The sequence below is a fragment of the Carassius gibelio genome, chromosome B6 (genome assembly GCF_023724105.1).
Source record: "Carassius gibelio isolate Cgi1373 ecotype wild population from Czech Republic chromosome B6, carGib1.2-hapl.c, whole genome shotgun sequence".
NCBI lineage: Eukaryota > Metazoa > Chordata > Actinopteri > Cypriniformes > Cyprinidae > Carassius > Carassius gibelio.
Genome location: NC_068401.1, coordinates 22,592,612 through 22,614,902, shown reverse-complemented (window position 1 = coordinate 22,614,902; position 22,291 = coordinate 22,592,612). Strand labels below are relative to the sequence as shown.

General features: G+C 38.1%; 1 protein-coding gene across 5 annotated transcripts; it reads right to left on the bottom strand.

The window, feature by feature from the left end:
• Nucleotides 1-982: 982 nt before the first annotated feature.
• adam23a (ADAM metallopeptidase domain 23a) lies at nt 983-21,776 on the bottom strand. 5 transcript variants are annotated; one of them, XR_008154284.1, is made up of 27 exons: nt 21,436-21,775; nt 20,495-20,718; nt 19,897-19,973; nt 18,224-18,287; nt 18,059-18,141; nt 17,673-17,736; nt 17,522-17,594; nt 17,344-17,429; nt 17,162-17,227; nt 16,852-16,920; nt 16,590-16,756; nt 15,818-15,902; nt 15,582-15,669; nt 15,435-15,486; nt 15,216-15,315; nt 13,562-13,633; nt 13,358-13,444; nt 13,157-13,237; nt 12,331-12,381; nt 12,175-12,238; nt 11,900-12,005; nt 8,883-9,002; nt 8,635-8,803; nt 7,857-7,968; nt 6,499-6,589; nt 3,034-3,225; nt 983-2,400 (listed from the first exon to the last, which is right to left on the bottom strand). XR_008154284.1 is itself a non-coding variant. In XM_052558999.1 (26 exons), exons 1-26 carry the CDS (start codon nt 21,512-21,514, stop codon nt 2,355-2,357), a joined length of 2,376 nt encoding a protein of 791 aa, XP_052414959.1. In that variant the 5' UTR covers nt 21,515-21,776; the 3' UTR covers nt 983-2,354. The 5 variants fall into 5 exon arrangements, 4 of the variants coding, with proteins under 4 accessions (XP_052414959.1, XP_052414960.1, XP_052414958.1 ...); XM_052558999.1 differs by lacking the exons at nt 3,034-3,225; nt 6,499-6,589 and adding an exon at nt 7,489-7,579 and having other exon boundaries at nt 21,436-21,776; XM_052559000.1 differs by having other exon boundaries at nt 983-3,225.
• Between the last annotated feature and the right edge of the window lie 515 nt (nt 21,777-22,291).

Here is a 22,291-nt window from a genome sequence, read left to right as displayed (position 1 = left end):
GATGGTCACACTCACAATTAATAAAATCTAAAAAATAAATAGGTTCCAAGATTTATTTCACTATTTATAAGAAATGGGACACTGGTTAATATTAGAGGGGCACTGATACTGACATTCAGATGATACAGAAAAGGCAATAATTACATTCTTGTTGCTATGAAAATATTTGAATTGGTCAGTTGTGACATTCAACAGTCAAATTATTTGCTGTTCAGGACAAGAGTGTGTTTGCTTTGATTTGGGTCTTTCTGGGTTTAGTTTGAGATAATGACCAGGTGACCCTTATTTATAGCCCATAACTTACCAATATAACAGACCATTGCAGCTTTGTCTAAAAATATAAAATCACAGTAAAACTAAGGAAAAAGCCACAACATATAGCAAATAAATAAATAAATAGGCCCAGTGTTTGATTAGATTATTCTTGACCAAAATATAAATACTAAGAGAACAGAACTATAGTCTATGGATTATAGGTAAATGAGAAGTCATTATTTAAGAGAGTTTCTGAAACAAAGTTATATAGAATACACATACTACAACTATGAACATTTGTAACCCTGAGATAAGCAGAGAAAGAAAAAAAAAACATTTTCAGCATTTCATATGTGCATCTAAGTTGAAAGACATGTTGTAGGGAAAACTAATATAGGCAGAAGTCAATATTGGACACTGATACCATTAACATTAAATTTAGAAAAAATCTAATATCGAGTGATAAATGATATCATTCATGCCTAGTTAATGTGATTTTATAGCAAATTTATATGCTTTTTTTATAGATTTTTTTAAAAAATACCAGACATTTCATTATTTTATAACAGTCTGCTGGACAATAAATAACCATTTTTTATTATGGGTTCTGAAATTTTTTTTTAATATGGAGTGTTTTAAAATTTCAGTGTGATTGCAAAGTCTACCAAATAAAAAGGAAAAACTGAGAGTACTAAACGGAAGACTTCTGAACTGATGACATGCTTGATGAAATTTTTTGTCAAGTTCTTTATTATCATTATTTGTAGTTTTGGCAATGTTTCCATGGGAACATGAGATGGCTGTAAAAGGGCTCAGGGTTTAGAAGATGAGTTCAAAAACCTGAAGGTGTAGATCAATGATGGTATAGAAAAACACCCTTTCTTTCTGCTCTTATTCCAGTGGCTCCCTCTATCGAAACAGCCCCATTCTATTAATAATATCATTTGAATATCACAAGTGCCTCAATTATGCTGTCCCACACAGATGACAATGACATTTTCATTTTCAGAAGCTGAGATTTTCATAGAAACATTCATTTTACGTTATCAGAAGCTTATTATAATGTCAAACATAGATGGCCGAGCATATAAAAGACTGCCTTATTAATAATCAGCTAGCTTGAGATCGATTTCATTGTTAGTCTCAGTTGAGAATTCTTTACCAAACCGTAAGGTTTGTGCAATGTTTCCCTTTGCATAGTAAGTAAATGATAACTGTTTTTCCTTTGACATGCAGATACCTTGAAAAGCGCAGCAGGGTGTGTGGGCTCCGCCCCCAGTGCAGTTACATCATGCAGCTCTCTGATTGGCCAGTGATGACATTCAGGTCATGGCCGACCTACAGGGCCAAGCCAGATTAAAGTTTGTTTTTTTTTTTTCAAGGGGAACAGTAATTGACCTCATTAGGCATATATATATATATATATATATATATATATATATATATATATATATATATATATATATATATATATATACACACATATATATAAAACAGTGGTGATTTCATGGCCAATTGGATTGATTATTTTTTTTGTTTTGGGTTTATTTGTTTCATTAATACTACAGAAAATGCCTGCAATTTATAACATGCTGAAATAATTAAAAACTTTAAAGTTACGCCTTGAAATGTCATTTAGCACATTGAAACACATGGACCTGTGTTACCAACCTACTGGAACTTAAATCATTCTTCTTTTTTTAATTAACAATGTTTGTCTTGCATTGGTGTCCCTCCTCTGCCATGCGAGGTCCACAGCTGAAGCTGGTCATGCCTGGATCGGAACTGGAGGTCGGGTCGTGTAAACTTAAAGTCATGTCCCGATGAGTGGTACCATCCACTACCAGTTATCAGGGTTGCTAAATGGCCTCAGTGTGGATGAAAAGGAACGGGCAGCGCTAGAGAAGCAGTTCTATGTGACTTCAGATGAAAAATGTTCGACTGTTTTGTCCCTTTCTTCTGTTGCTTTCTGTCCTTTTATATTCAAGTAACACCAACACTGTTGACAGCGGCGTCAGCAGCAGGAGAGGGGTACAGTCCGGCGGGTTCTGACTGAACCCAGGGGCACACTAGGCAAGGATGCAGTTCTCTTAGTCTCTTTAGATGGCACTGGCGTTAGGGTCATATCGTCTTTTCTTGACATTTCTTGATGATGAGGACAAACAGGACAAAACAAACAAGACGGGGGTTAGTGCAGGCAATGCCAGAGACATCAACATACAATTCACTGCCCATCTTACCGCCTTAACCCGCAGCAACCACGTAGTTGTTTCTTTAACTTCTTGATCAATTCAAATTATTTATCATAAGCTATCCATAATGTTTAGTCGCTGTTGGGTTGCGGCGGGTAAAAACAGCAGTTCTTTGCAGCGACAAGGAGAAACAGAGTGTCCCTCCTCTGACTGCGGGTAAGTATGTGTTAGAAAGACAACGAGGGGTGTGGAAAAAGAACATTACCTCCTGGGAGAAAACATGGACATAGACATAGAAAACAGCAAGAAAGAGTGTACAACATCGAGGGTCAGAAAAGGACGTCACACCCACAACATGAACAACGACGATACCACCAGGAACAACAAGAGAGGCAACAAGAACTGCAACAACACCAACAACAACAGGGGTTTGACACAACCTCCCCGTAGCGTGGCTTGATGTGGGGCATCCCAGCAGTTTAACATGCACCTGTCCATAGAGAGGTTGGGTGGGAGACGCCACTATCGCTGTGTAGGGGGGTGACTGGGGTAGCATGCAGGTGCAGTGCAGCGCGTGTGTCTGTACCAGGTCTCTGTGAAGCAGGCAGTAAAGGCAGCGGTGCCGGGCGAGTCCGGGTGGGGGGTGAGGGCTCTTGCTCTGTTCTAGGATTTCAGGGTGGCCCAGGGCCTTCCGGGAGATAAGAGGGTGTGGCAGCCAGCCATGGCACAAAGGCTGCCTACGACACAACCTCCACCCCTCTCCGTTCAAACTCTCACCCTTTCAGACAACGGAGGGGGGATTGAGAGAGAGATCACGGCGAGGAGAGTGGGTCAGAAAGTTGTCATCCCTGATCACCCCGTCCCTCCCAAACAACCCACCCCACTTCTCAAAGCAAGGAAAACAACAAACAAACTCCCCTCCCTTCCCTTGAGGTGAGCCCAGCCTTTGTGCGATGCTCTGATAGCACTCCGCTTTAGCTCTGGCTTGGTGCCAGTCTGCATGCAAACTCTAAATGGGCTCAGTCAAGATGCTATGTGCAAACGTGCATGCTGCAGTGAGCTAAGTCCTCTCGGGTGATCTCTATATCTCAAAGCTAGCTTTAGAACTTGCTCATAGTTGGGTCTAAGCTGGCCATTAGACTTTTTTACATGTTTTACATGTGCTTAGACAAACAGTTGCTAATCTACATTTAGATACTGTTTTTTTAATAAAAGGCTGTTGAAATTGATTGTTACAAACATTTACTGGAATCTTTAAAGCTACACTATGTAACTTTCTGCCCTCTAGCTGCTGAATCAAAACAAATGTTACTTCTGGTGGACATTTTTTGGTGAGTTGTGCTTTGGTTCTGCTGTTCTGCACAAATGAAATTGATGGGTTATGGCACTTCCACATAATAAACCAGAATAAGAAATTTAATAAATATGGATATCTCAAAATACATCTTATGAGCAGGTAAGTAGCTTATTTGCAAAGAGCTGTTTTAAATGGAACCCAGGGTATTAAGACTTGTATGGCTTGATATAATGTAAATAGTGTTTCTTTCTGAAATATGTGGTACAAAATCCATTAAAGATTTACATTATTTAAAAAATCCACATTGTTTTATACACATTTTAAACTGTGGGGAGCACCATTATTTTGATGATGTGAAATTGAACAGAACTCGGAATATAAAACTTGGAAAATAAAATACAGATATGATACCACATTGTGTGGCTTTTCGTTGTAATTTTCAGGGCAACAAGAGAAACAATGTAAGTCTTCAACTGCTTTACTAGTGATAAGAAGAGGAGAAAACAATGGGAAGATAGCTGTGACAAATAAAACTTCTTAAATGCCCATGTCTTTGTTTTCTCCAGTGGTCTATTAACAGCATCAAAGGCATCAGAGATAAAGTTTAGAGTACAAAGATAAGGCTCTTTCTTAAATTGTATTCCTCCAAAGCCATCTTCTTCTTGTCTTAAACTAAAAACTTACGACAAAAAGCAGCAACAATGTGGCATTGTATCAGTATTTTATTTTCCAAGTTACAACCGTTTGACGTCATCGAAGTAACGGTGCCGTAGTTCAAAATATGTATAAAATTTCGTTTTTTTTTTTTAAGTAACAAATCTTGAAATTTGAAATGTTTTTTTTTTATTATTATTATTATTATTACACTTTTTAGTATTTTTTACTACATAAATTATCTGGCTTGGCTCGTTGTTCTTCTTCAGTTCTCTCTTCACAGCAGTTTAGTCAGTGTACTGTTACTCCGGGATATTGGTTTGTTTTAACTCAGAGGGAGTGTAAGCCACATTTAAAAAGTTAACAGCTTAAGTCATTTGTGGATTAATGCGTATTAGAGACGCGAACCGTTTAAAAAGATTCAGTTCGATTTGGTGAACTAAATGATTCGTTCGCGAACCGGATATCACAAACTGCTTTGTTTTGAACTCTCTCACAACAGACACGGATGAGAAGACAATGCTGAATAAAGTCGTAGTTTTTGCTATTTTTGGACCAAAATGTTTTTTTGATGCTTCAAAAAATTCTAACTGACCCTCTGATGTCACATGGACAACTTTGATGATGTTCTTCTTACCTTTCTGGACATGGACAGTATACCGTACACACAGCTTCAACGGAAGGACTGAGAGCTCTCGGACTAAATCTAAAATATCTTAAACTGTGTTCAGAAGATAAACGGAGGTCTTACGGGTTTGGAACGACATGAGGGTGAGTTATTAATGACATAATTTTGATTTTTGGGTGAACTATCCCTTTAAGCCATAAAAATCTTAATACTCGGGGTTCCCTTTAAATTAAGATTATAAAAAGATTGGTAATGCTGACATTAGACAATAACTGGTATTCAAATGAGATAAGGCAAAACAGTGGCTAGCTGACTAGTATGCTATCTAAAAGACCAAAGTAGAAACTGGTTTAGACACTGGCATTGTTAGCAACATAAATATTGTTTTGTGAAGTCAATGCACAGTAAATGCGCAAACTAAACCTATATGTGGATTGCTAAGCAAGTGTTGATTTGTTTTTAGTGTGGACACTGTCGCTTTCATTTTGAATCACAAACTCTTTTCAGTACGAGGTTCCTTTGTTGTAGTCTGACCATTTTTGTTTTATTTATACGGATACAATGTATACACGCACAGATGAATGACTGAATAATGCATTTTCCCGTGAAATCTGTCACGACCGTTTACAATACAGTGATTCAAAGTAAGGCAAAGTATAGTTTTGAAGATGGATTTATGCTGCAATCGAAAAAAAAAAAGTTACATAGTGTAGTTTTAAGCATACAATGATATTTTTTTCCAAAAGTTCCCACCTTACTACATAAAACTGGTCATGGCATTACTAATATCATAGTCTATATGTTTTAAATGTTAGCATGTAGTTAGCAAAAAAGACTACACATTATTCTCTTTGATACTGATGTTAATTCATAACTGTCATTAAACATCTTGCTCAGTATCCATTTTACCATTTTGCTCGCATGCATGTCAAGCGATGGGCCAGACAGCACGAGGTTCTGCTACAGTCTACAGAGTGCTAAACCAACTGGGTTATATAACTAGACCTAGACTAAATCTGGAATTCTGTGTTTTAGAGATGTAGCCTGATCATATTAGTTGTCAGTTTTTCAACTACTAAACATCTAGCTAGCATGTGCTAATTAGCTAAACTACCATCTGCTGTCGCCTGTAAAGAACGAATTAGCATATTTAAGAAAAAGTTACATATAAGAAATTTACAATTACATATTTTGATACAGAAGAGAAAAAAAAATACAAATTACACATATCGTCCCTCAGCATTGTATCATAGGATGTAGCTCAGAATTTGGCACTTTAAATGATGACCTAGTTTTGGAATCTGTTGTCTGTAGCAGAAGCCCAGGCCCTTGTCTATTGTGTGAAGGTGAGTGTGTAGTGGTAAGTGTTGTATGCATGTATGCAAATATGTATATGAGAGTGTGTATGTTTAAGTGTGAGTGAGCCTGTTCCAGGCTGGCAGGCAATAAAAAGCATGCGGTGCAGCTCTTACTTAAATCCCCATCCCGTCCCCCCCAGCACTATGGCTGCCATCAGGATGGCCCCTGCGATGGAGCCTATGATAAGGTTGGTGGCGCTAGGACCTGTAGAAGGGCATGATGGGAGAGAAACATGATGTAAGCTGCAGGGGCACCTGCACAGCATGCAGGGTTTACACATCAAATGCTGGACTTCACTTATGTTATACACTCTTTCAGTCATGTGTTTACTCAGGATGGGAATCCGTAGGGTAGATTACGCTCAACTTACCCTTGATAGCATAGTGTGTGTGTGGGATGTTATTTGACATGGGTGTGGAGAATTCAGGGGCTGTAGATTTTGGCACAGGGGAGTAATCAAAGATGGGTAAATTCTTAAAACACCAAGGTGTTTTGAGCTACGCTACCAAAAGAGGACTGAGGGAAACAAATGTACAGACGAGCGCACACACAACACACAAAGAAACGATAACCCACAAACACACTTGCAGTGAACTTTTACCCACTCACACACGCATGTCGGGCCTAGTTAGAGTGGAATATTTAGCTCAGCTCAGAAAGTGGGCCAGTTCTGAAGGGATTTTGTGTCCGTTAAAAGACGCTATGGCATCTTATGTCAATGTCAGTCCAAGTCATTTCATGTTTTTCCACCCTCCTCGTCATGTTCTTCATTCTTGATCCTCTTTTCTCGCTTTGAATCTTTTGTTCTATGTTAATACCCCACATGGACCAGAAAGGGAAGCACCGCAACACTCCATTAACACAGGGTGATAATAAAAATATCCATGATAATAGCAGCCAAGGGAGAGGAGAAAATAAGAGATATACCAATCAATCAGTCCAATTACACAACAAAAATTACAAGGCACCATTACATTCAACACAACGGACAAAGCCACTGGGAGAACACGTACACACAACCACACATACACACGCACACACAGGGGATCACAGGATCTCCCTCTTGCTGGGGGAGTGGCATTAAAGGGTTAAGAGGTGCTTACTCTATTCCCCACCCTGTGCCTCCAAAAATCACCCCCAGGGCCAGAATGGTCCCTGCCACTGCCCCTATCAGCCTGTTTGTGGCCACGCTCACTGTGCAGAGGAAATAGGGGTGATTCAGCAGATAAAATGTCACTCAAGGCCCCATTTAAAAAAAAAAAAAAAACGTACTAGTGTTTGTAAAAGTCTTATCAGTGGAAAAAGTCACAATATCAAAATGGACACCTACAAAAAGCAGTGATCTTTGGAAGTGGCTTTGCAGTGGGTTGGAGTTAAGGTGTGTATGCATTTGAGGATTAGGCTGTAAGTTCTTGTATAAGGCATATATAAGTGTTTTTTTAGGTTTAAAGACTTAAGAGAGGTCACACACCCTTGGGACCTGGGTCCTCGATGACGGGCGGCTCTTTTGGGGGGTCGTGCATGCTGCAGTCAGTTCCTGCCCATGTAGCATCACAGGTGCAGGTTGCTTCATTATTGCACACCTGAAAGAGTGGGAAAAAAAACTCATGTGTGATGATGTGTAACACAGTGATGATAAACGCAAGCCTGTTAGCCTCGGCTTAATATTTAAAGAATAGCCACTTTAAATAAAAAGTATTTCTAAATGTTATGTGCTGAAAAATCATTTTATAAATAAATCTGAATTTAATTGGAAATGTTTCTCTTTAGGTCTTATGAATAAAAATAATAATCAATTATTATTAATGTTGAAAGCAGTTGTGCTTCTTAATATAGTAGTGGAAACTGTGATACTTTTGTTCCTTTTTTTAATACATGATTCTAAAGGATGAATAGAAAGTTCAAAACAACAATAAAAATTGTAATATCTTTTAGAAATATTGTGTAAAAAGCCTTTATACTGTCACTTTTGATAAATGTTACACACCTTTGCCAAATAAAACTATTAATTTCTTACTGACCGGAGACTTCTGAACATTTGTGTAGCTGTGTTATTTTCGATTGCTATGGAATAGATTGTCATTCCTCTGGATATAAATGGAATGCCGGGGAGGAATTAAATCCCTGACATTAAAAGTCTGAATAAAAAGATTAATGTTGTAAGTGGGTTTGAGTGGGTTGGAAAACAAGGCTGACTGTGGTGTGAGATTCATCTAAGCAGCAGAGAGTGTCAGATGGAGCTCGCTCACGCCGTGAGAAGAGCAGACTCGGCCACCTGGGCCAGACGGACAGGCTGTGAGGTTCAGGGAGGAGATGGGTAGACATTTCTGTTCAAGGCACATCATCGAGGGGCCACATGGCATACCATCTTCAACATACCCTAGATCAGTGTCATCATCCAACAGCACATGTCCCCCACTATGGTAAATGAATAGAATATTTTAAGAGTTTTGTTCAAGTATAAAGGGCGAATATTTGCAGAGATCCAGGAACAGACCTGCAATCCACCAGTCGCCCCTGATGGTTAAATGTGGTGGGAGTGACGTCGCCTTTCAGGGTCCCGATCCTTGGGATTCTCCCAATGTTAGAGCACAGCAGGTACCCGCAGAACACATCACTGTAAACCCACAAGATTTGGAAGGTGTTAGAGAAGGTTATGTGATCATGTCTAGACTGTTACCTTTGTTCTGCAAATTCCATGTGGTATTCACATATAGAGTCATACAGCATTTAGCAAGCATTCCTTGCTTTTTCTCATTTCCTTACACCCACAGAGCTCAAGTTGTTTCCAATATTATCAGTAACTTCTGAAAACACATCATGATAGTACATCATGCCAATAAAAAAAGGCTCTTAACACAAATAAATACCCATTCACATCACTGGTAATGGTAAAGATAGGGTTTATTAACTGGAAGGTTCCAAAATGGGGGTTTGTGAACCCCTGGGGGTTCATACGAGAACTGCAGGGGGTTTGGTTGATATAAAACTATTTATTAACCTAATCTAATGCAAAATTCAAATAAAAGGGGATGCATAATAAATCTGAATATTAATCAATAATAAAACAAGTAGAGACTGTTGTGCTGCATGTTTCAGAGTGAAGACCAGCACTTTGCTTTACCTACGAAACAACTTTGATTTGGGTTTCAGTGTCTCAGAGTTTGCCCATTGGATAGTGAATGCTAATGCTGCTAAAATTGCTATATTTGGCAAAATATTTTTTTGTGAAGCTTAAAATTTCAGATAAAAAATGTACATCTAAGGGGTTTGATCAACCTAGCAATGGTCAAATCTCATTTGATTGGATCCTGTACCCACTAAATTACTGAAAGAGTTGTTACCTATAGCCGAAGAACCGATTCTCAATATTATTGACTCGTTGTTATCTTTAGGTCACATCCCAAAACCATTCAAGCCGCTGGATATAAATACTCTTATTAAGAAACCACAACTAGATAGAAGTGAACTGACAAATTATATAGGCTTATTTCAAACCTTCCATTTATGTCTAAAATTTCAGAAAAAGTTGTGTCTGCTCAATTGTGTCCCTTCCTGCAAAAAAAAAAATAAAAAGATCTGTATGAAGAATTTCAGTCAGGTTTCAGGCCCCACCATTGCACAGAAACTGAACTTTTTAAAATTACATATGACCTGCTCCTTGCGTCAGATCAAGGCTGCATCTCATTGCTAGTTTTACTTGATTTTAGTGCTGCTTTCGACACCATAGATCATGACATACTCATAGATCGATTACAAAAATATACAGGTATTCAAGGGCAGGCTCTAAGATGGTTTAGATCCTACCTGTCCAAATGCTACCATTTTGTTTATTTAAATGGGGAGTCATCTCATTTAACAGCAGTAAAATGCACAAAATGCAGAGTGCCACAAGGATCTGTCCTAGGTCCTCTTCTATTTTCAATATACATGTTGCCCCTTGGTAATATTATTAGAAAATAGAGGATTAGTTTCCACTGTTATGCTGATGATACTCAGCTATATATCTCAACGAGACCAGATGAAACTTCTAAATTATCTAAGCTAACAGAGTGTGTTAAAAATGTAAAAGATTGGATGACCAATAATTTTCTCCTATTAAATTCGGATAAGACGGAGATATTAATTATTGGACCAAAAAACAGTACACAGAATCTAGTAGACTACAGTTTGCAACTAGACGGATGCACTGTTACTTCCTCTACAGTCAAAAATCTGGGTGTTATTTTAGACAGCAACTTGTCTTTTGAAAACCATATTTACCATGTTACAAAAACTGCATTCTTCCATCTTAGAAACATTGCTAAGTTACGAAACATGTTACCTGTTTCTGATGCAGAAAAGCTAGCTCATGCATTCATGACCTCTAGACTGGACTATGGTTTAGATCCTGCATAACTAACAAGTCTTCTACCACGTTACAATCCATCATGTTTCCTAAGGTCACAAAATGATGGACTTTTGGTAGTTCCTAGGATATCAAAGTACACTAAAGGAGTTCAGACACACTTTCTCTGTTTAAATCTAGATTAAAAAATCTCTTTCACCAAGCATTCGAATAATGCATCTCATAATTTGTGACTGCAGTTGCATCTGATCAAATGCGCATTATTATTCTTTATCTTTGGTTAAACTAATTAATTTTACTTTGTCGGAACAGCAGCTATGCTTATGATGGCTGTATTTGTTTCTCTGTTTTGTCACGGTGGTAACTAGGATTTACACAAGCTCCAGTTTGAATCCAGAACACCTGAGAAGAGATGATGCTGACCCCTCAGAGGACCCCAGATGATGCTAACCTTGAAACAATATACAGAACTAACAAATATTGCTACAAGTATGATTGCACCATATAATAATTGCTGTTAATAATGTCAATCGTCTGGTTGACTACGTCTTGTATTAATTTTTCTGAAAAATCCTGTCATATCCACATAAACTGACAGTCACCGCTTATAAGCTACTACTAAATATTGTAGAAACTTAATTTTCTGTAAAACTGCTTTGTAATGATTTGTATTGTAAAAAGCGCTATTGAATTGAATTTACACAAGAACATTCTGTCTCTATATTTCCTAACAAAAAATGCACAGGAAATTAAATGTAATAAATGTAAATACTCTTACATTTCACATGTATCTTTTCAATTTCTTGGCATTAAGGTCTGCACAAATGACAGTACTTCACTTGTTATTTTATTTTACTTGTTGAGCAATGATGAAAGTTAAATTCTTCCATGCAAAGTCTGCAAATGACACTGTGATTAGGTTCAGCCTTAAATTAATATTTAGTCGAGAAGCCCTAATTCTAACATCACCTCGTGTACCTACAGAAAACATAAAAGGACACAACGTTTTCCATCATTTTCGACAGTAAGAATCACATGCAAAGCTCATGCCCAAGAAATTTGCAAAACAAGAGCTGCCATCTAGACCTGACCTGGTTCTGTACCATATTAATGTTTCATGGTGCTGTATATTCCTGCTTTCCAAATAATTGGGGGAACTGACTCACTGTTTGCTGCAGGGCACCCATTTGTCTCCATCTCTCCCACAGTTCCCTTTTTCTGTCCCCTCTGTGTTTAACTTCTCATAACAGTGCTTTTCTGACCCTCCAGCCTCTGAGAGAAGAGAAACAGACAGAAAGAATGAAGGGAGTTAGACAGAGAAAAGAAAAAGAGGAAACAAGCAAGCATTTATTGAAAGACAGAGTGGGTGGATTGCAGTTATTTAAGGTGCTTTCTTTGGCAAGAACAGCTGAAGCATTCTGAAGGAATCAGCATCACTCACTTGGACCCCAGATGTATTTGCACTGACTGTCCCGGGTCTTACATTCACCACTGTAACAGCGACCCTGGAATAGTGGTAAACAATTTGTAGAGGGATTGATCAAAAATAGTCTAAATGTTGGTCTTCCATGTATTTAAATAGATTTATATCTCTGACCTGATTGAGCTGACAAGAGTAGCCATCTTGCTTATGAAGATTAGGAGGGCACTGTAAGAAAAACTAAGATATTTACAAAGTATTTCTGATTCAATGATAAAAAATAATTTAAATAAAATAGTTTTTACTATTTAGATCAGCATTATTTATGTTTCAGTATTTTTTTTTATGATATTTATTGAGATTTACTTTAGTTACTGGATAGCAGCTGACAACTGGATTTTTGTTATTCAAGTGTTAAAACTGCAGGCAGGCTGTCATTTAGTGAATAACATGCCTGCTGTTACTGCAGATAGTGAAGCTTGGGGGTGTATTGTGCGAAGCACCATCATCCCTGTGATTGTCATGTAGAAACTGTAGCATCTTCTGCATAAATTAATTAGTGGCCTTTTGTTTGAAAATGGTGCCAGTTGTGCCCTATTGTTTAGCCATGACTTAATACAAATATTATTTACAGGAAGAATCAGATACTGGACATTTCATCAAATGAACTCTCACTTCAATTTGTGTAATGCAAGGAAATAAAAAAACAACATTCCTTTAATTTGCAATGTTTGTTTTTCAAGGGAATGTCAGAAATTGTGCATATGAATCACCATTACATTTTAATGGGCTGTAAAATGTGGGATAATTCTTCTACCCAAATTTTGCTTTTGCTGAAGTAAACTTTCACTATGTGGTTCTGTGGAAATGCTTTTCTTTCTGTTCAACCATTTAGAACGTTAAATGTCCTCTTTTAAAATATTTTAATATTTCTAATGTCACATTTAAATTGCTGACATAAAAAAAGAGAAAAAACTATAGAATTTAAAAGAAATAACAAGACCTGTCCTGAGTCTCCTGAACAAGTCTCTGATATGTCACAATCATTCACAGCATATCGACAGCTGTATCCGCGTGGGTAGAACTGAAAAAGGTGCAGGGACAGGGATTTAGAGAAACCACTGTTCAGTTCATTATGAGATACTCAGTAGTTGAGGATGGGGGAGGTTATGATGAATAGTGAGGCAAAAGCAAAGTGTCTTACCAGGCATGTGTTGTTGCAGCAGGGGCCGTCACTGCAGTGCGCTCCATTAGACAAAGAACATTTTTTACAGCAGTCTTTATAGCACTCCTGCAGAACCAGATAAAATATGTGCACACAGACCAAAAATGGTTAGAAAAATATTATGTGTTGCTATTGTCTGTAAAGAAATATTATTTATGTAAAAAAAAAAAAAAAAGTGCTTACCATTCGAGCCCCACAGTCACACTCCTCTCCCACTTCCACATAACCATTCCCACATTCTGTAGCCTCAAAGAGCTGCCAACACAAAGCACAAGGTTATCCAGGGTCATGTATAATATATGATGACTGTAAGTACTTGATTTTTGTTTGATGTCAATGACAGTCACAATACACGTGAGAACTGGTGACATTTGATGTCACTGACATCAAACCTGCTTCAGTGTTTCAGTCTCAGCTTTCTGTTGAAGACCCTTGTTTTTTTTGTGGGTTGCAGGTACATGAACAGAACAATAAGAAAGGCACGTAGATCCAAAAATAGATAAGTTGGAGTGTAAGATCCCAAAATAGCACAAAAATGCCCCAAGAGGGTCTGGCTGCAAACTTGCACTTGCACTCTCAGACTTGCACTTGATTGCAAGTGACGTTGAAGGTAGCGGAGTGTACACGTGTCGACTGCAAGTGACACTGTAATTCAGTTTCTTATTTCTTGTTTTCATCACCTGGCTACAGTTGTAAAATGTTTATAGAGATTCAAACAAAAAATAATCAATAAATAGAAAAAAAAAAAAATAAAGACTGCAAGTAACATCACTTGCGGAAGGGCGTGTCTGAGCGTGCAAGTGCAAGTCTGCATCCAGACCCTTCTCCAAGAACGATATTAATAAACAGATGTGCACACCAAGAAAGCAGAATGTATAAGAGTAACATTTGCGATAGACGTGATAAAGGTGACACGCCCCATTTTGAAACTGATCACCCAAAATTTTACATTTGCTCAAAATGTACTCACCCTCAGGCCATCCAAGATTTAGACAGATTTGGAGAAATGTAGCATTACATTATTTCCTCACCAATGAATCCTCTGCAGTGAATGGGTGGCGTCAGAATAAGAGTTCAAACAGCAGATGAAAACATCACAATAATCCACAAGTACTCCACACACCTCCAGTCCATCATTTAACATCTTGTGAAATGAAATGCTCCATGTTTGAATAAGAAACAAATCCAACATTTAGAGATTTTAACCATCACTTCTGGCCAAAATGAGTTTATAATCCATAATAAATTATCTTCCAGTAAAACAAGTCCACGGCCTGTTGTCATTTAACATCAACATTTACTGATATATTTGTTTAGAACTCTTTTGTACTGTTTTTGCTTGTCAGTGGTGCTTGATCTGTGCATATTTCTCTCCTGTTTCAGGCGAGACGACTTTTTCAATGGTGAAAGCAATGTTATGGATAGATGGCTCGTTTGAATTTAAAAACATCTTAATGATAGATTTACTACAAACATGCAGCTTTTTGCTTAATTAATGGACTATTGGACTATTGTATGAATTACTTGTAGGTTACTTTAATCAGATGTTTGGACTGACGGCACCCATTCACTGCAAAGGCTCCACTGGTGAGCAAGTGATGTAATTCTAAATTTCTCCAAAAATAAGAAAGAAATTTAATACATCTTGGATGGCCCGACAGTGAGTAAATTTTCAAGAAAAAACAACAACAAAAAACACTTATTTACATTTGCTTATTTATTAGCTGAAAAAATAGAGGTGGTTTTTTGTAAGCACATATTTGTGAAAAACATGATGTTGTTATCCACTGCACATGTATGCAGGTGAAAATGTTGAGTGTTATATTTTCAAGCCTACCTTGTTGGGTTTGTTAAACAGACATGAAGCACCACCTCTTAGAAGAAAGTTCCTGTAGTCAGTAATGCTGCATTTGGAAAACCTGCGCGGGTGTTGCACTCTGCGGAGAACAGAGAAAAACAAACCTACGCAAATCAAGAGATATGACAGGAAACTAGGAGCTAAAATGCCCGGCAGGTAGTCAGGAGAAGCTAGAATAATGTGTGTGTTCAACGATACCCAGTGTCTTCCATTATACATCCCACCCATGACTCCATGCAGCCGCACTCCTCTGAGAGAACACAAGAGTGAGTGAGAAAGCCTAAACTCTTACAGTAAAAAGTAAGAAATCCAGTAGTTCGACAGCAGGAGGTGAAACAAACTTACTCCTCCTGGTCAGAGGATCCCATTGGATACCCAGATTCTGTGCTAAGCTCTGAGAGAGAGAGGCAGCCATTGTCCATGTGCTACCAAACTGAAAGGCACAGGAAGAGAAACAGCAGTGCATCATCACAGCAGAGGTAAGATCACGCTTGATTTGTCATTTAGACTGACTGTAAGGTAAGCTTTTGAAGCAAACTGCCTAGTCTGTATACCCAGAATGCTGCTTGTGTAAACCTTACCTCATTAACACCAATTCCTCTTTCTCTGGAACACACACCACCAATATACGCAACACCGCTCCGACCGTAATGAAACGTCACATTCCTGCAAGCAGAAAGAGATCTTTATCATTGTCACTAGTTCCCATTTTTTTGTAACTATATTACTAAACAATGGTATTCAGCTACATTCTTAGGAATCTGTGTCATTAAAAACATGCTTTGCGTCAGCCGTGTTACAGTTCAAAGGTTTTAGATTACATGTTATCAGACAAGCATAATGGCTTATCTAACATCATTGTACTGAACAGTGTTCCTTTGCTTTAATAAATAAAATAAAAAATCAATCACTATGATTTTTCCAAAACAGATGCACTAACGATTGACCCAGTATAAACTTAAAAAGACTGTAAAAGAAACTCTTGTGTGTGTGTGTGTGTGTGTGTATATATATATATATATATATATATATATATTTAGATGTAACTCTAATGCTGATGAATAAGGATATGCAAATTGGCTGATCCTCCAGTCATAGAAATTGAGTTTTATTTTTAAAGTTGCATTATATTTTGCATTATACACTAATCACTGTTAAATGACATATTGTTATGTTTGTCCGGCATTATCTTAGCACACACATTTCCTGAGAATGACCCACACATATTCAGAATTGTAAAGTTTCTCAGTTACTCTTCCACATCCACAACTGAACCAAATCTTTTCTGTTATTGGGCAACATCTTTAACCACCAAGCTACCAGAACTTATACATTCAAGAGAATGCGACTCACGTGAAGAGGTGCACGGCATCAGCATTGATGTTAATGTTCTGTTGTCTATACTTTGAAAAATCTCGTAACATTTCCAATGGTTTCACGCTCAGCGGAATCCGGTCCCTGTCAGTCCAAATCTCCACAGCAACTAATACCACACGCGTGTTCAGCTGCTCCTTAAAAATCTAAAGAGAATATCATTCGAATTTTAGATTAAGATGAATGTAAATTGGGCGACTATTAAGGAAATATTATTGCAGCCATAAATTTATGAACTTACAGCATCTACAAAGTTGACAACTGATTTGGCAAAGTTCCTGGTATGCTTTTTACTCTTATGCCTTTTAAACTGCAAAAACAAGAGATGAAAATACAAATAAGTTTTAAGGAGTATTCTGAACATCTTTGGTTCTGCAGTATGTCAAATATATAAAAACAATTGTATTCAGTGACCTCTAGTGGATCATTTCAACAGTTCACTTACAACAATTTCAGTGTTTTATATTCAGAAATGTATATTAAAAGACATTTTCAGACTAAGCTAATTCATACAGGAAGCTTGTACAGTAATGTGTTGTGGATGAACCCACCGTTTTGTGGTCAGCGACAATCATTATTTCCAGATACTTCATTTCCTCAAAAACGTTACGCGGCATCTTGGAAAATAATAAAATCTAAATTATACATTTCAGAAAGCATAACGTTTAAGTACGAGGTAGCATTCCCGTTGAAACAACAGAGCACATGGAAAAGGTTGCGAGTCATTTCTTACAGCTCTTTTCCTCCTTCTCTTTAGCCAAGGCATGCTAGCAAAAATACGTTTCACCTCTTCTTTTTCCTCAAATGGGTCATCAGCAGCTGAGGAAAACAGACATAAGGTAACCATGGACATAAGGGTGTGAATAAAATATCTCACCATATTTCTATTACCAAGGCCTTGGCACACTTACCCCAGTCACCTGGGAGAGAGGTCACATGGAGCGAAGATGTTCGGCGCAAAGTGTGGGGTCGTGCTTCTGTTTCCTAAAAGGTACACATTTAGTGAAATTTGCAGACGAGCTATCAAATCAAAAAGGATAAGTTATAATGATGTGATCTTACCATGGTGTGAGTCTGTTTCAGAGGCTCGATGAGATAGACAAAATCACCGTCATCAAACATCCCACTGGAAGAGTGAAGAACAAGAATGGGGTTGGGAAAAGATAGTCAGGGATGGCAATCGGAAAAAGGATACAGGAACAAGGACAGAAAAAAGTCGAATCACTTGTCAAGTGACAAGACGGAAACCACAAGCGTGCTTTACTAACTCTGTTCTCTCCCTTGGCTGCTCTCTGTGACACTCAAGCACACGCTAACATGATGACATTCAAATCTTTTCATGTGTACCAACTGCCATCTGGCCTCACAGTAGGTCCCCAGGTCAGATTTTCTCTCTTATGCTCTCTTTATCTCACACATGCACTTTTAAACAAAGCAAGGTTTCTTACTGAAGCCCGTCGCAGGTGGATAAAGCTACACGGGAGTCTTCTTTTCCTCTCACGCGGCCATGGTAGTAGCAGTGTTCCCCACCCTAAACAAACACACATTCATCACTGCTATGTAGTAGTTATTTTCAGGGGTCTGTTTGATATTTGGTGCTCTTTGTGTCTTACCCTGGAGAGAACGGGCTTGTCTTTCTCATAGTGGATTTCCATATAATCTGAAGAGAGCAGATCACTAAAATCAAAGTGAAAGACAGAATTCAAAGGGGCAATCTTGCATTAATTATCTAACAACACAACAATAAAGCTCCAGCCCTGGATCCCAAGCACCTATGTGCTTAATAAGCATGCATTGGGAGAATACTGTCTTCTGTATCAGCTATACTAGTTATGGGACCTCCAGGCTGTTAGTGGATCAGAAATTCTGCCACATGGGTTTGTTAAAGCATAGTTAATATACATAAAATGCATTAAATGTGCATTTGAAATAGCAAATTGTGGCTATATGAATGTTGTTTGAGAAATGTATATACAACAGCATCACTAGCTGAATTCACCATCAAATGTTCCAAACCATTTTTTTGAAGAAAACAGAAAAAGAAAACTCCTTTAATCTCATGATCACACACACGTCTACTGTTACAGATGATCCTATTTTTATAACTCACAAGCTGACAATTAATCAGCCTAAATGCATTTTAGCTTGCAAAAATGGACACATATTATTTGCATATAATTCATCTCACAAAAAGAAAGAAGACAGCAATAATAATTCTTATGACTTAAATGTGTTTAAGTATATCTAAACAACTAAGTGAAATGATGTGCACATTACATGGGATAAAACATTGGACCATTTTGCATTTCATTTTATGGACTAGAAACCCTAAGACATTAAAAAATAAATGTTCTTCTGTGTTCCACAGGAGAAAGAAAAATTGTGTATTTAATTCTTTTAAACAGTTAAAATCTCTGGTATTGTCTATTTATATACAGTATATATTTGTGTTTCTGAATTTTGAAAAGAGCAGATGATTTCCGCAAGCACTTAAGCACTTCCACAACCAAAGCACTTACTACAAAAAATACTTTCTCCTCTTGTCAGCAATTTACCGTCGCTCTAGCTTGTTTCCTAGCTTTCTACTAAACCTGGTATTTCATACTGAGAGTATTGTTGGCTATAAGACAAACTGCTTGTAATATTTCTCATTTGAATTAGCTTTGGATAAAATCATCTGCTAAATAAATATATGTAACAATGCATTTGCAAGTAATAAAAAAATTACTTTTGAATGTTCTCTGAACCATCTGAAACTAATGAATATTAATGTTTAAAATAGTTTGACACACAACCGGTTAAAATGTTTCAGAAAAACGTTCCATTAGAGATGTATAAATAATGTGGCTGTGCTAACATTTTGAGAATATTGTTTAAGACCAGATGACTTTGAACAAATATTATATTAAGGTAACTGGAAGAATGTTTGTTGATAACATCGAGAACGTTGCCAAAATTTTAGCCAAAGTTGTGAGAATGTTCTCTGTTAGCTGAAATGCCATAGGTTAATGCTGTACATTAATGCAGCATTGACAGTTTTAACACAGCACAATGTTTAAACCACGTTCTTTACTTTTCAACAAATACTTTGAATGTAAAGGTGCTGTCAGGGAGGAGATGACTGAATAGAATAATGAAATTTAGCAAGATTAGAAATCCCCATGCACCTATTAATGCAAAAGAGAAAAATATATATCTATTTTCTTTTTTTTAACTAAACAACAGAGCAAATTCATGTTTTTGGAACCAAATATGTCTTTTACTATTAATACACACAAACACTTACTTGTTCAAAGTAAGGTCCAAAATGAATGTGGTGCCAAAGGCGTCCAGCTGGAAACTTGCTTGGGCCAGGTGGACAACCTGCGGTCAGGGAAACAAACGGGCTCATTAACACTTCACAAAACAAACATATGCTACTTTATCCAACCTGCCATATCCAAAGCATGCAAATGTTATTCAAAAAATCTTTTTGTGAAAATTTAATTCCTTCAGACACATTAAATCACACTCTCAGTGAACAGATCTCTCTAAGTGCACCTATAGTTAAAACATCTGCTCTAGAGCATCATAAATCACACAGCTGCACTGTTTTACAGCAAAAATACTGCACTGGCAAAAGTAAAGTGAAAGTGTGTGCACAATGCAATCCCACAACGGCTGTTCAGTACAGAGAGTGGGGGGAGTGAAAACTGCTTCTTTTGCGAAAAGCGTGTTAGATTTGTGAGGGAGGGCCGGTGAACCTGGATCAGCTCTGAGAGTTTGAATATACTGCACCATTCCCAGCAGCTCTTAGTGGGTTGAGTGTTGAAGATCTGAATTTGGTGGGGGTTACAATATGCAGTGCTGTGGATCTATACACTGCAAGACAGCCCATGTCTCACCTGTCCATCACCGGCCTGGTTCCTCGCCCGAGTGTCCAGGTCATGATCCGTGCTCTCCGACTCCTCATTTAAGAAGTAGATGAGCCGGGAGGGATATGTGATGGTGACCTCATAGTCTACGGTTTCTCTTCCCGTGGAATTGCCCGGTGCTGCTGCTGTGGCTTCTCGCCGGGTCTCAGACATGTGCTGACCCCTGAGATCCTCATTATGTAGGGAGCTGGAAACTGCAGGACAGGAGGAAGCTGTTTACTGCTTTACAGTCTCCATCTCAGAGAGGGATCCCGTCAATTATATATGAACGTGTGCCAGCAGTTGCAGCCCTGTGATGCTGCAGAGAAGCTGCGCACAGATCTCCCTTATGCAGATCTCAGAATATCGAACAGAGGCGCTACGGCTGATAACCAAATAAAACACTGAAATCTGATTACACATTCAAGACAAGAGGGCTAGACATGATATGAGTACAGGCAGAAGAGAAATAAGAGACACTTATTGGCAAAACATAACCATATCATTTTTTTTTCTCTCTCAACTTTAACAGCTGCATCTTTGGACATCTGATATCTGAATTGTAAAAGCTTTAGACGCGCATCATGTCAGCTAATAATAATCTATTGCCATGGTAATCGAATTAAGATTCAGCGCGCCTCACTAAGTCCTTACCATGTTCCCATACGGCACCGCACTAATGGGGCTGTCAACCCATACAGAGGCCTTCAAAAGCTTTTACCCCCCTCTGCATAGATTGACACGTATAAACCACCGTAAATCAAATCAAAGCCTACACAGGGAACCTGCGTGTTTAGCTGGGATTTCCTACTGCAACAAAAGGCGCTGGAAAAACACCTTGCACAAATACCAACATAATGTATAACAAATATCCAATAAAGACGCTGCATTATGTAAATAATAAAGTTACGCAAGATCAACATTGTACTTACCCGTTGAGGCTGAGGCGATAGAAGATGGCACGGAAAGAAATATGGTAGCGAGCAGACACAGATGGAATATCAGACGCATGATTCATATTTGAAGTCTAAATAAAATGTCATTAGAGCGTCAATTTACAGCGAGCGTCGCAGTCCATTATTATGAGAGCGATTTTAGTGCGTATCCCGCGGGAAGAGGGGGAAATCCTTCATGCAGCATCGGAGACTGAGGGGTGGGTAGCACGGTTGGGATGCTGAGGGGTGGAGAGGACTGGGAAGACGGCGAAGGGGTGGCAGCTCGGAAGGATGGAAGGCGGTGGCTAAGCAGCTCATATCGTACGGGAAGCTAATGCGATTGCGCAGTGCATCTTCTGCTGCGCTGACGCGTCAACCATCCTCACTTTGTACTCTCGCCAACACACCCACCATAGCTAATTGGAGATTTACCATTTGCTTCTTAATGAGTAAGACAACTAGAATTAGTGTACACTAGCCCACGAGATCTGAAATAAATGCTTTGGTCTTTTAGGTGAAGAAATAAATGGATTACAGTTGATTAAAACTATATCTATGTCAAGCCACATGGACAGACCGACTAAATATTTGTTACGAAATAATTAAGTTTAAACTATTTGCATACGTATTATATAGATTTAAAATTATATATTATATAAGCTCATTGCTGCCTTACATTTAAAGTTGGTCTTCTATTGCGTTTATATATATATATATATATTTTTTTTTTTTAAATGTCCAACTCATACCACTTGAATTTTAAGCTAGGGTTATAAGCTGCTATTTACTGCTGCTTTTAACATTATTTGCGCATCGACCCTAATACTTTTTTTGTGTGTGTGTGTTTTGTTCT

Coding starts and splice junctions, on each gene's coding strand:
- adam23a (XM_052558999.1), bottom strand. CDS start 21,514: ATGCGTCTGATATTCCATCTGTGTCTGCTCGCTACCATATTTCTTTCC. Junction 17,595..17,672: donor TGAAACAGACTCACACCATG/GTAAGATCACAT, acceptor TGTACCTTTTAG/GAAACAGAAGCACGACCCCA. Junction 12,382..13,156: donor GTTCAGGAGACTCAGGACAG/GTCTTGTTATTT, acceptor TTTTTCTTACAG/TGCCCTCCTAATCTTCATAA.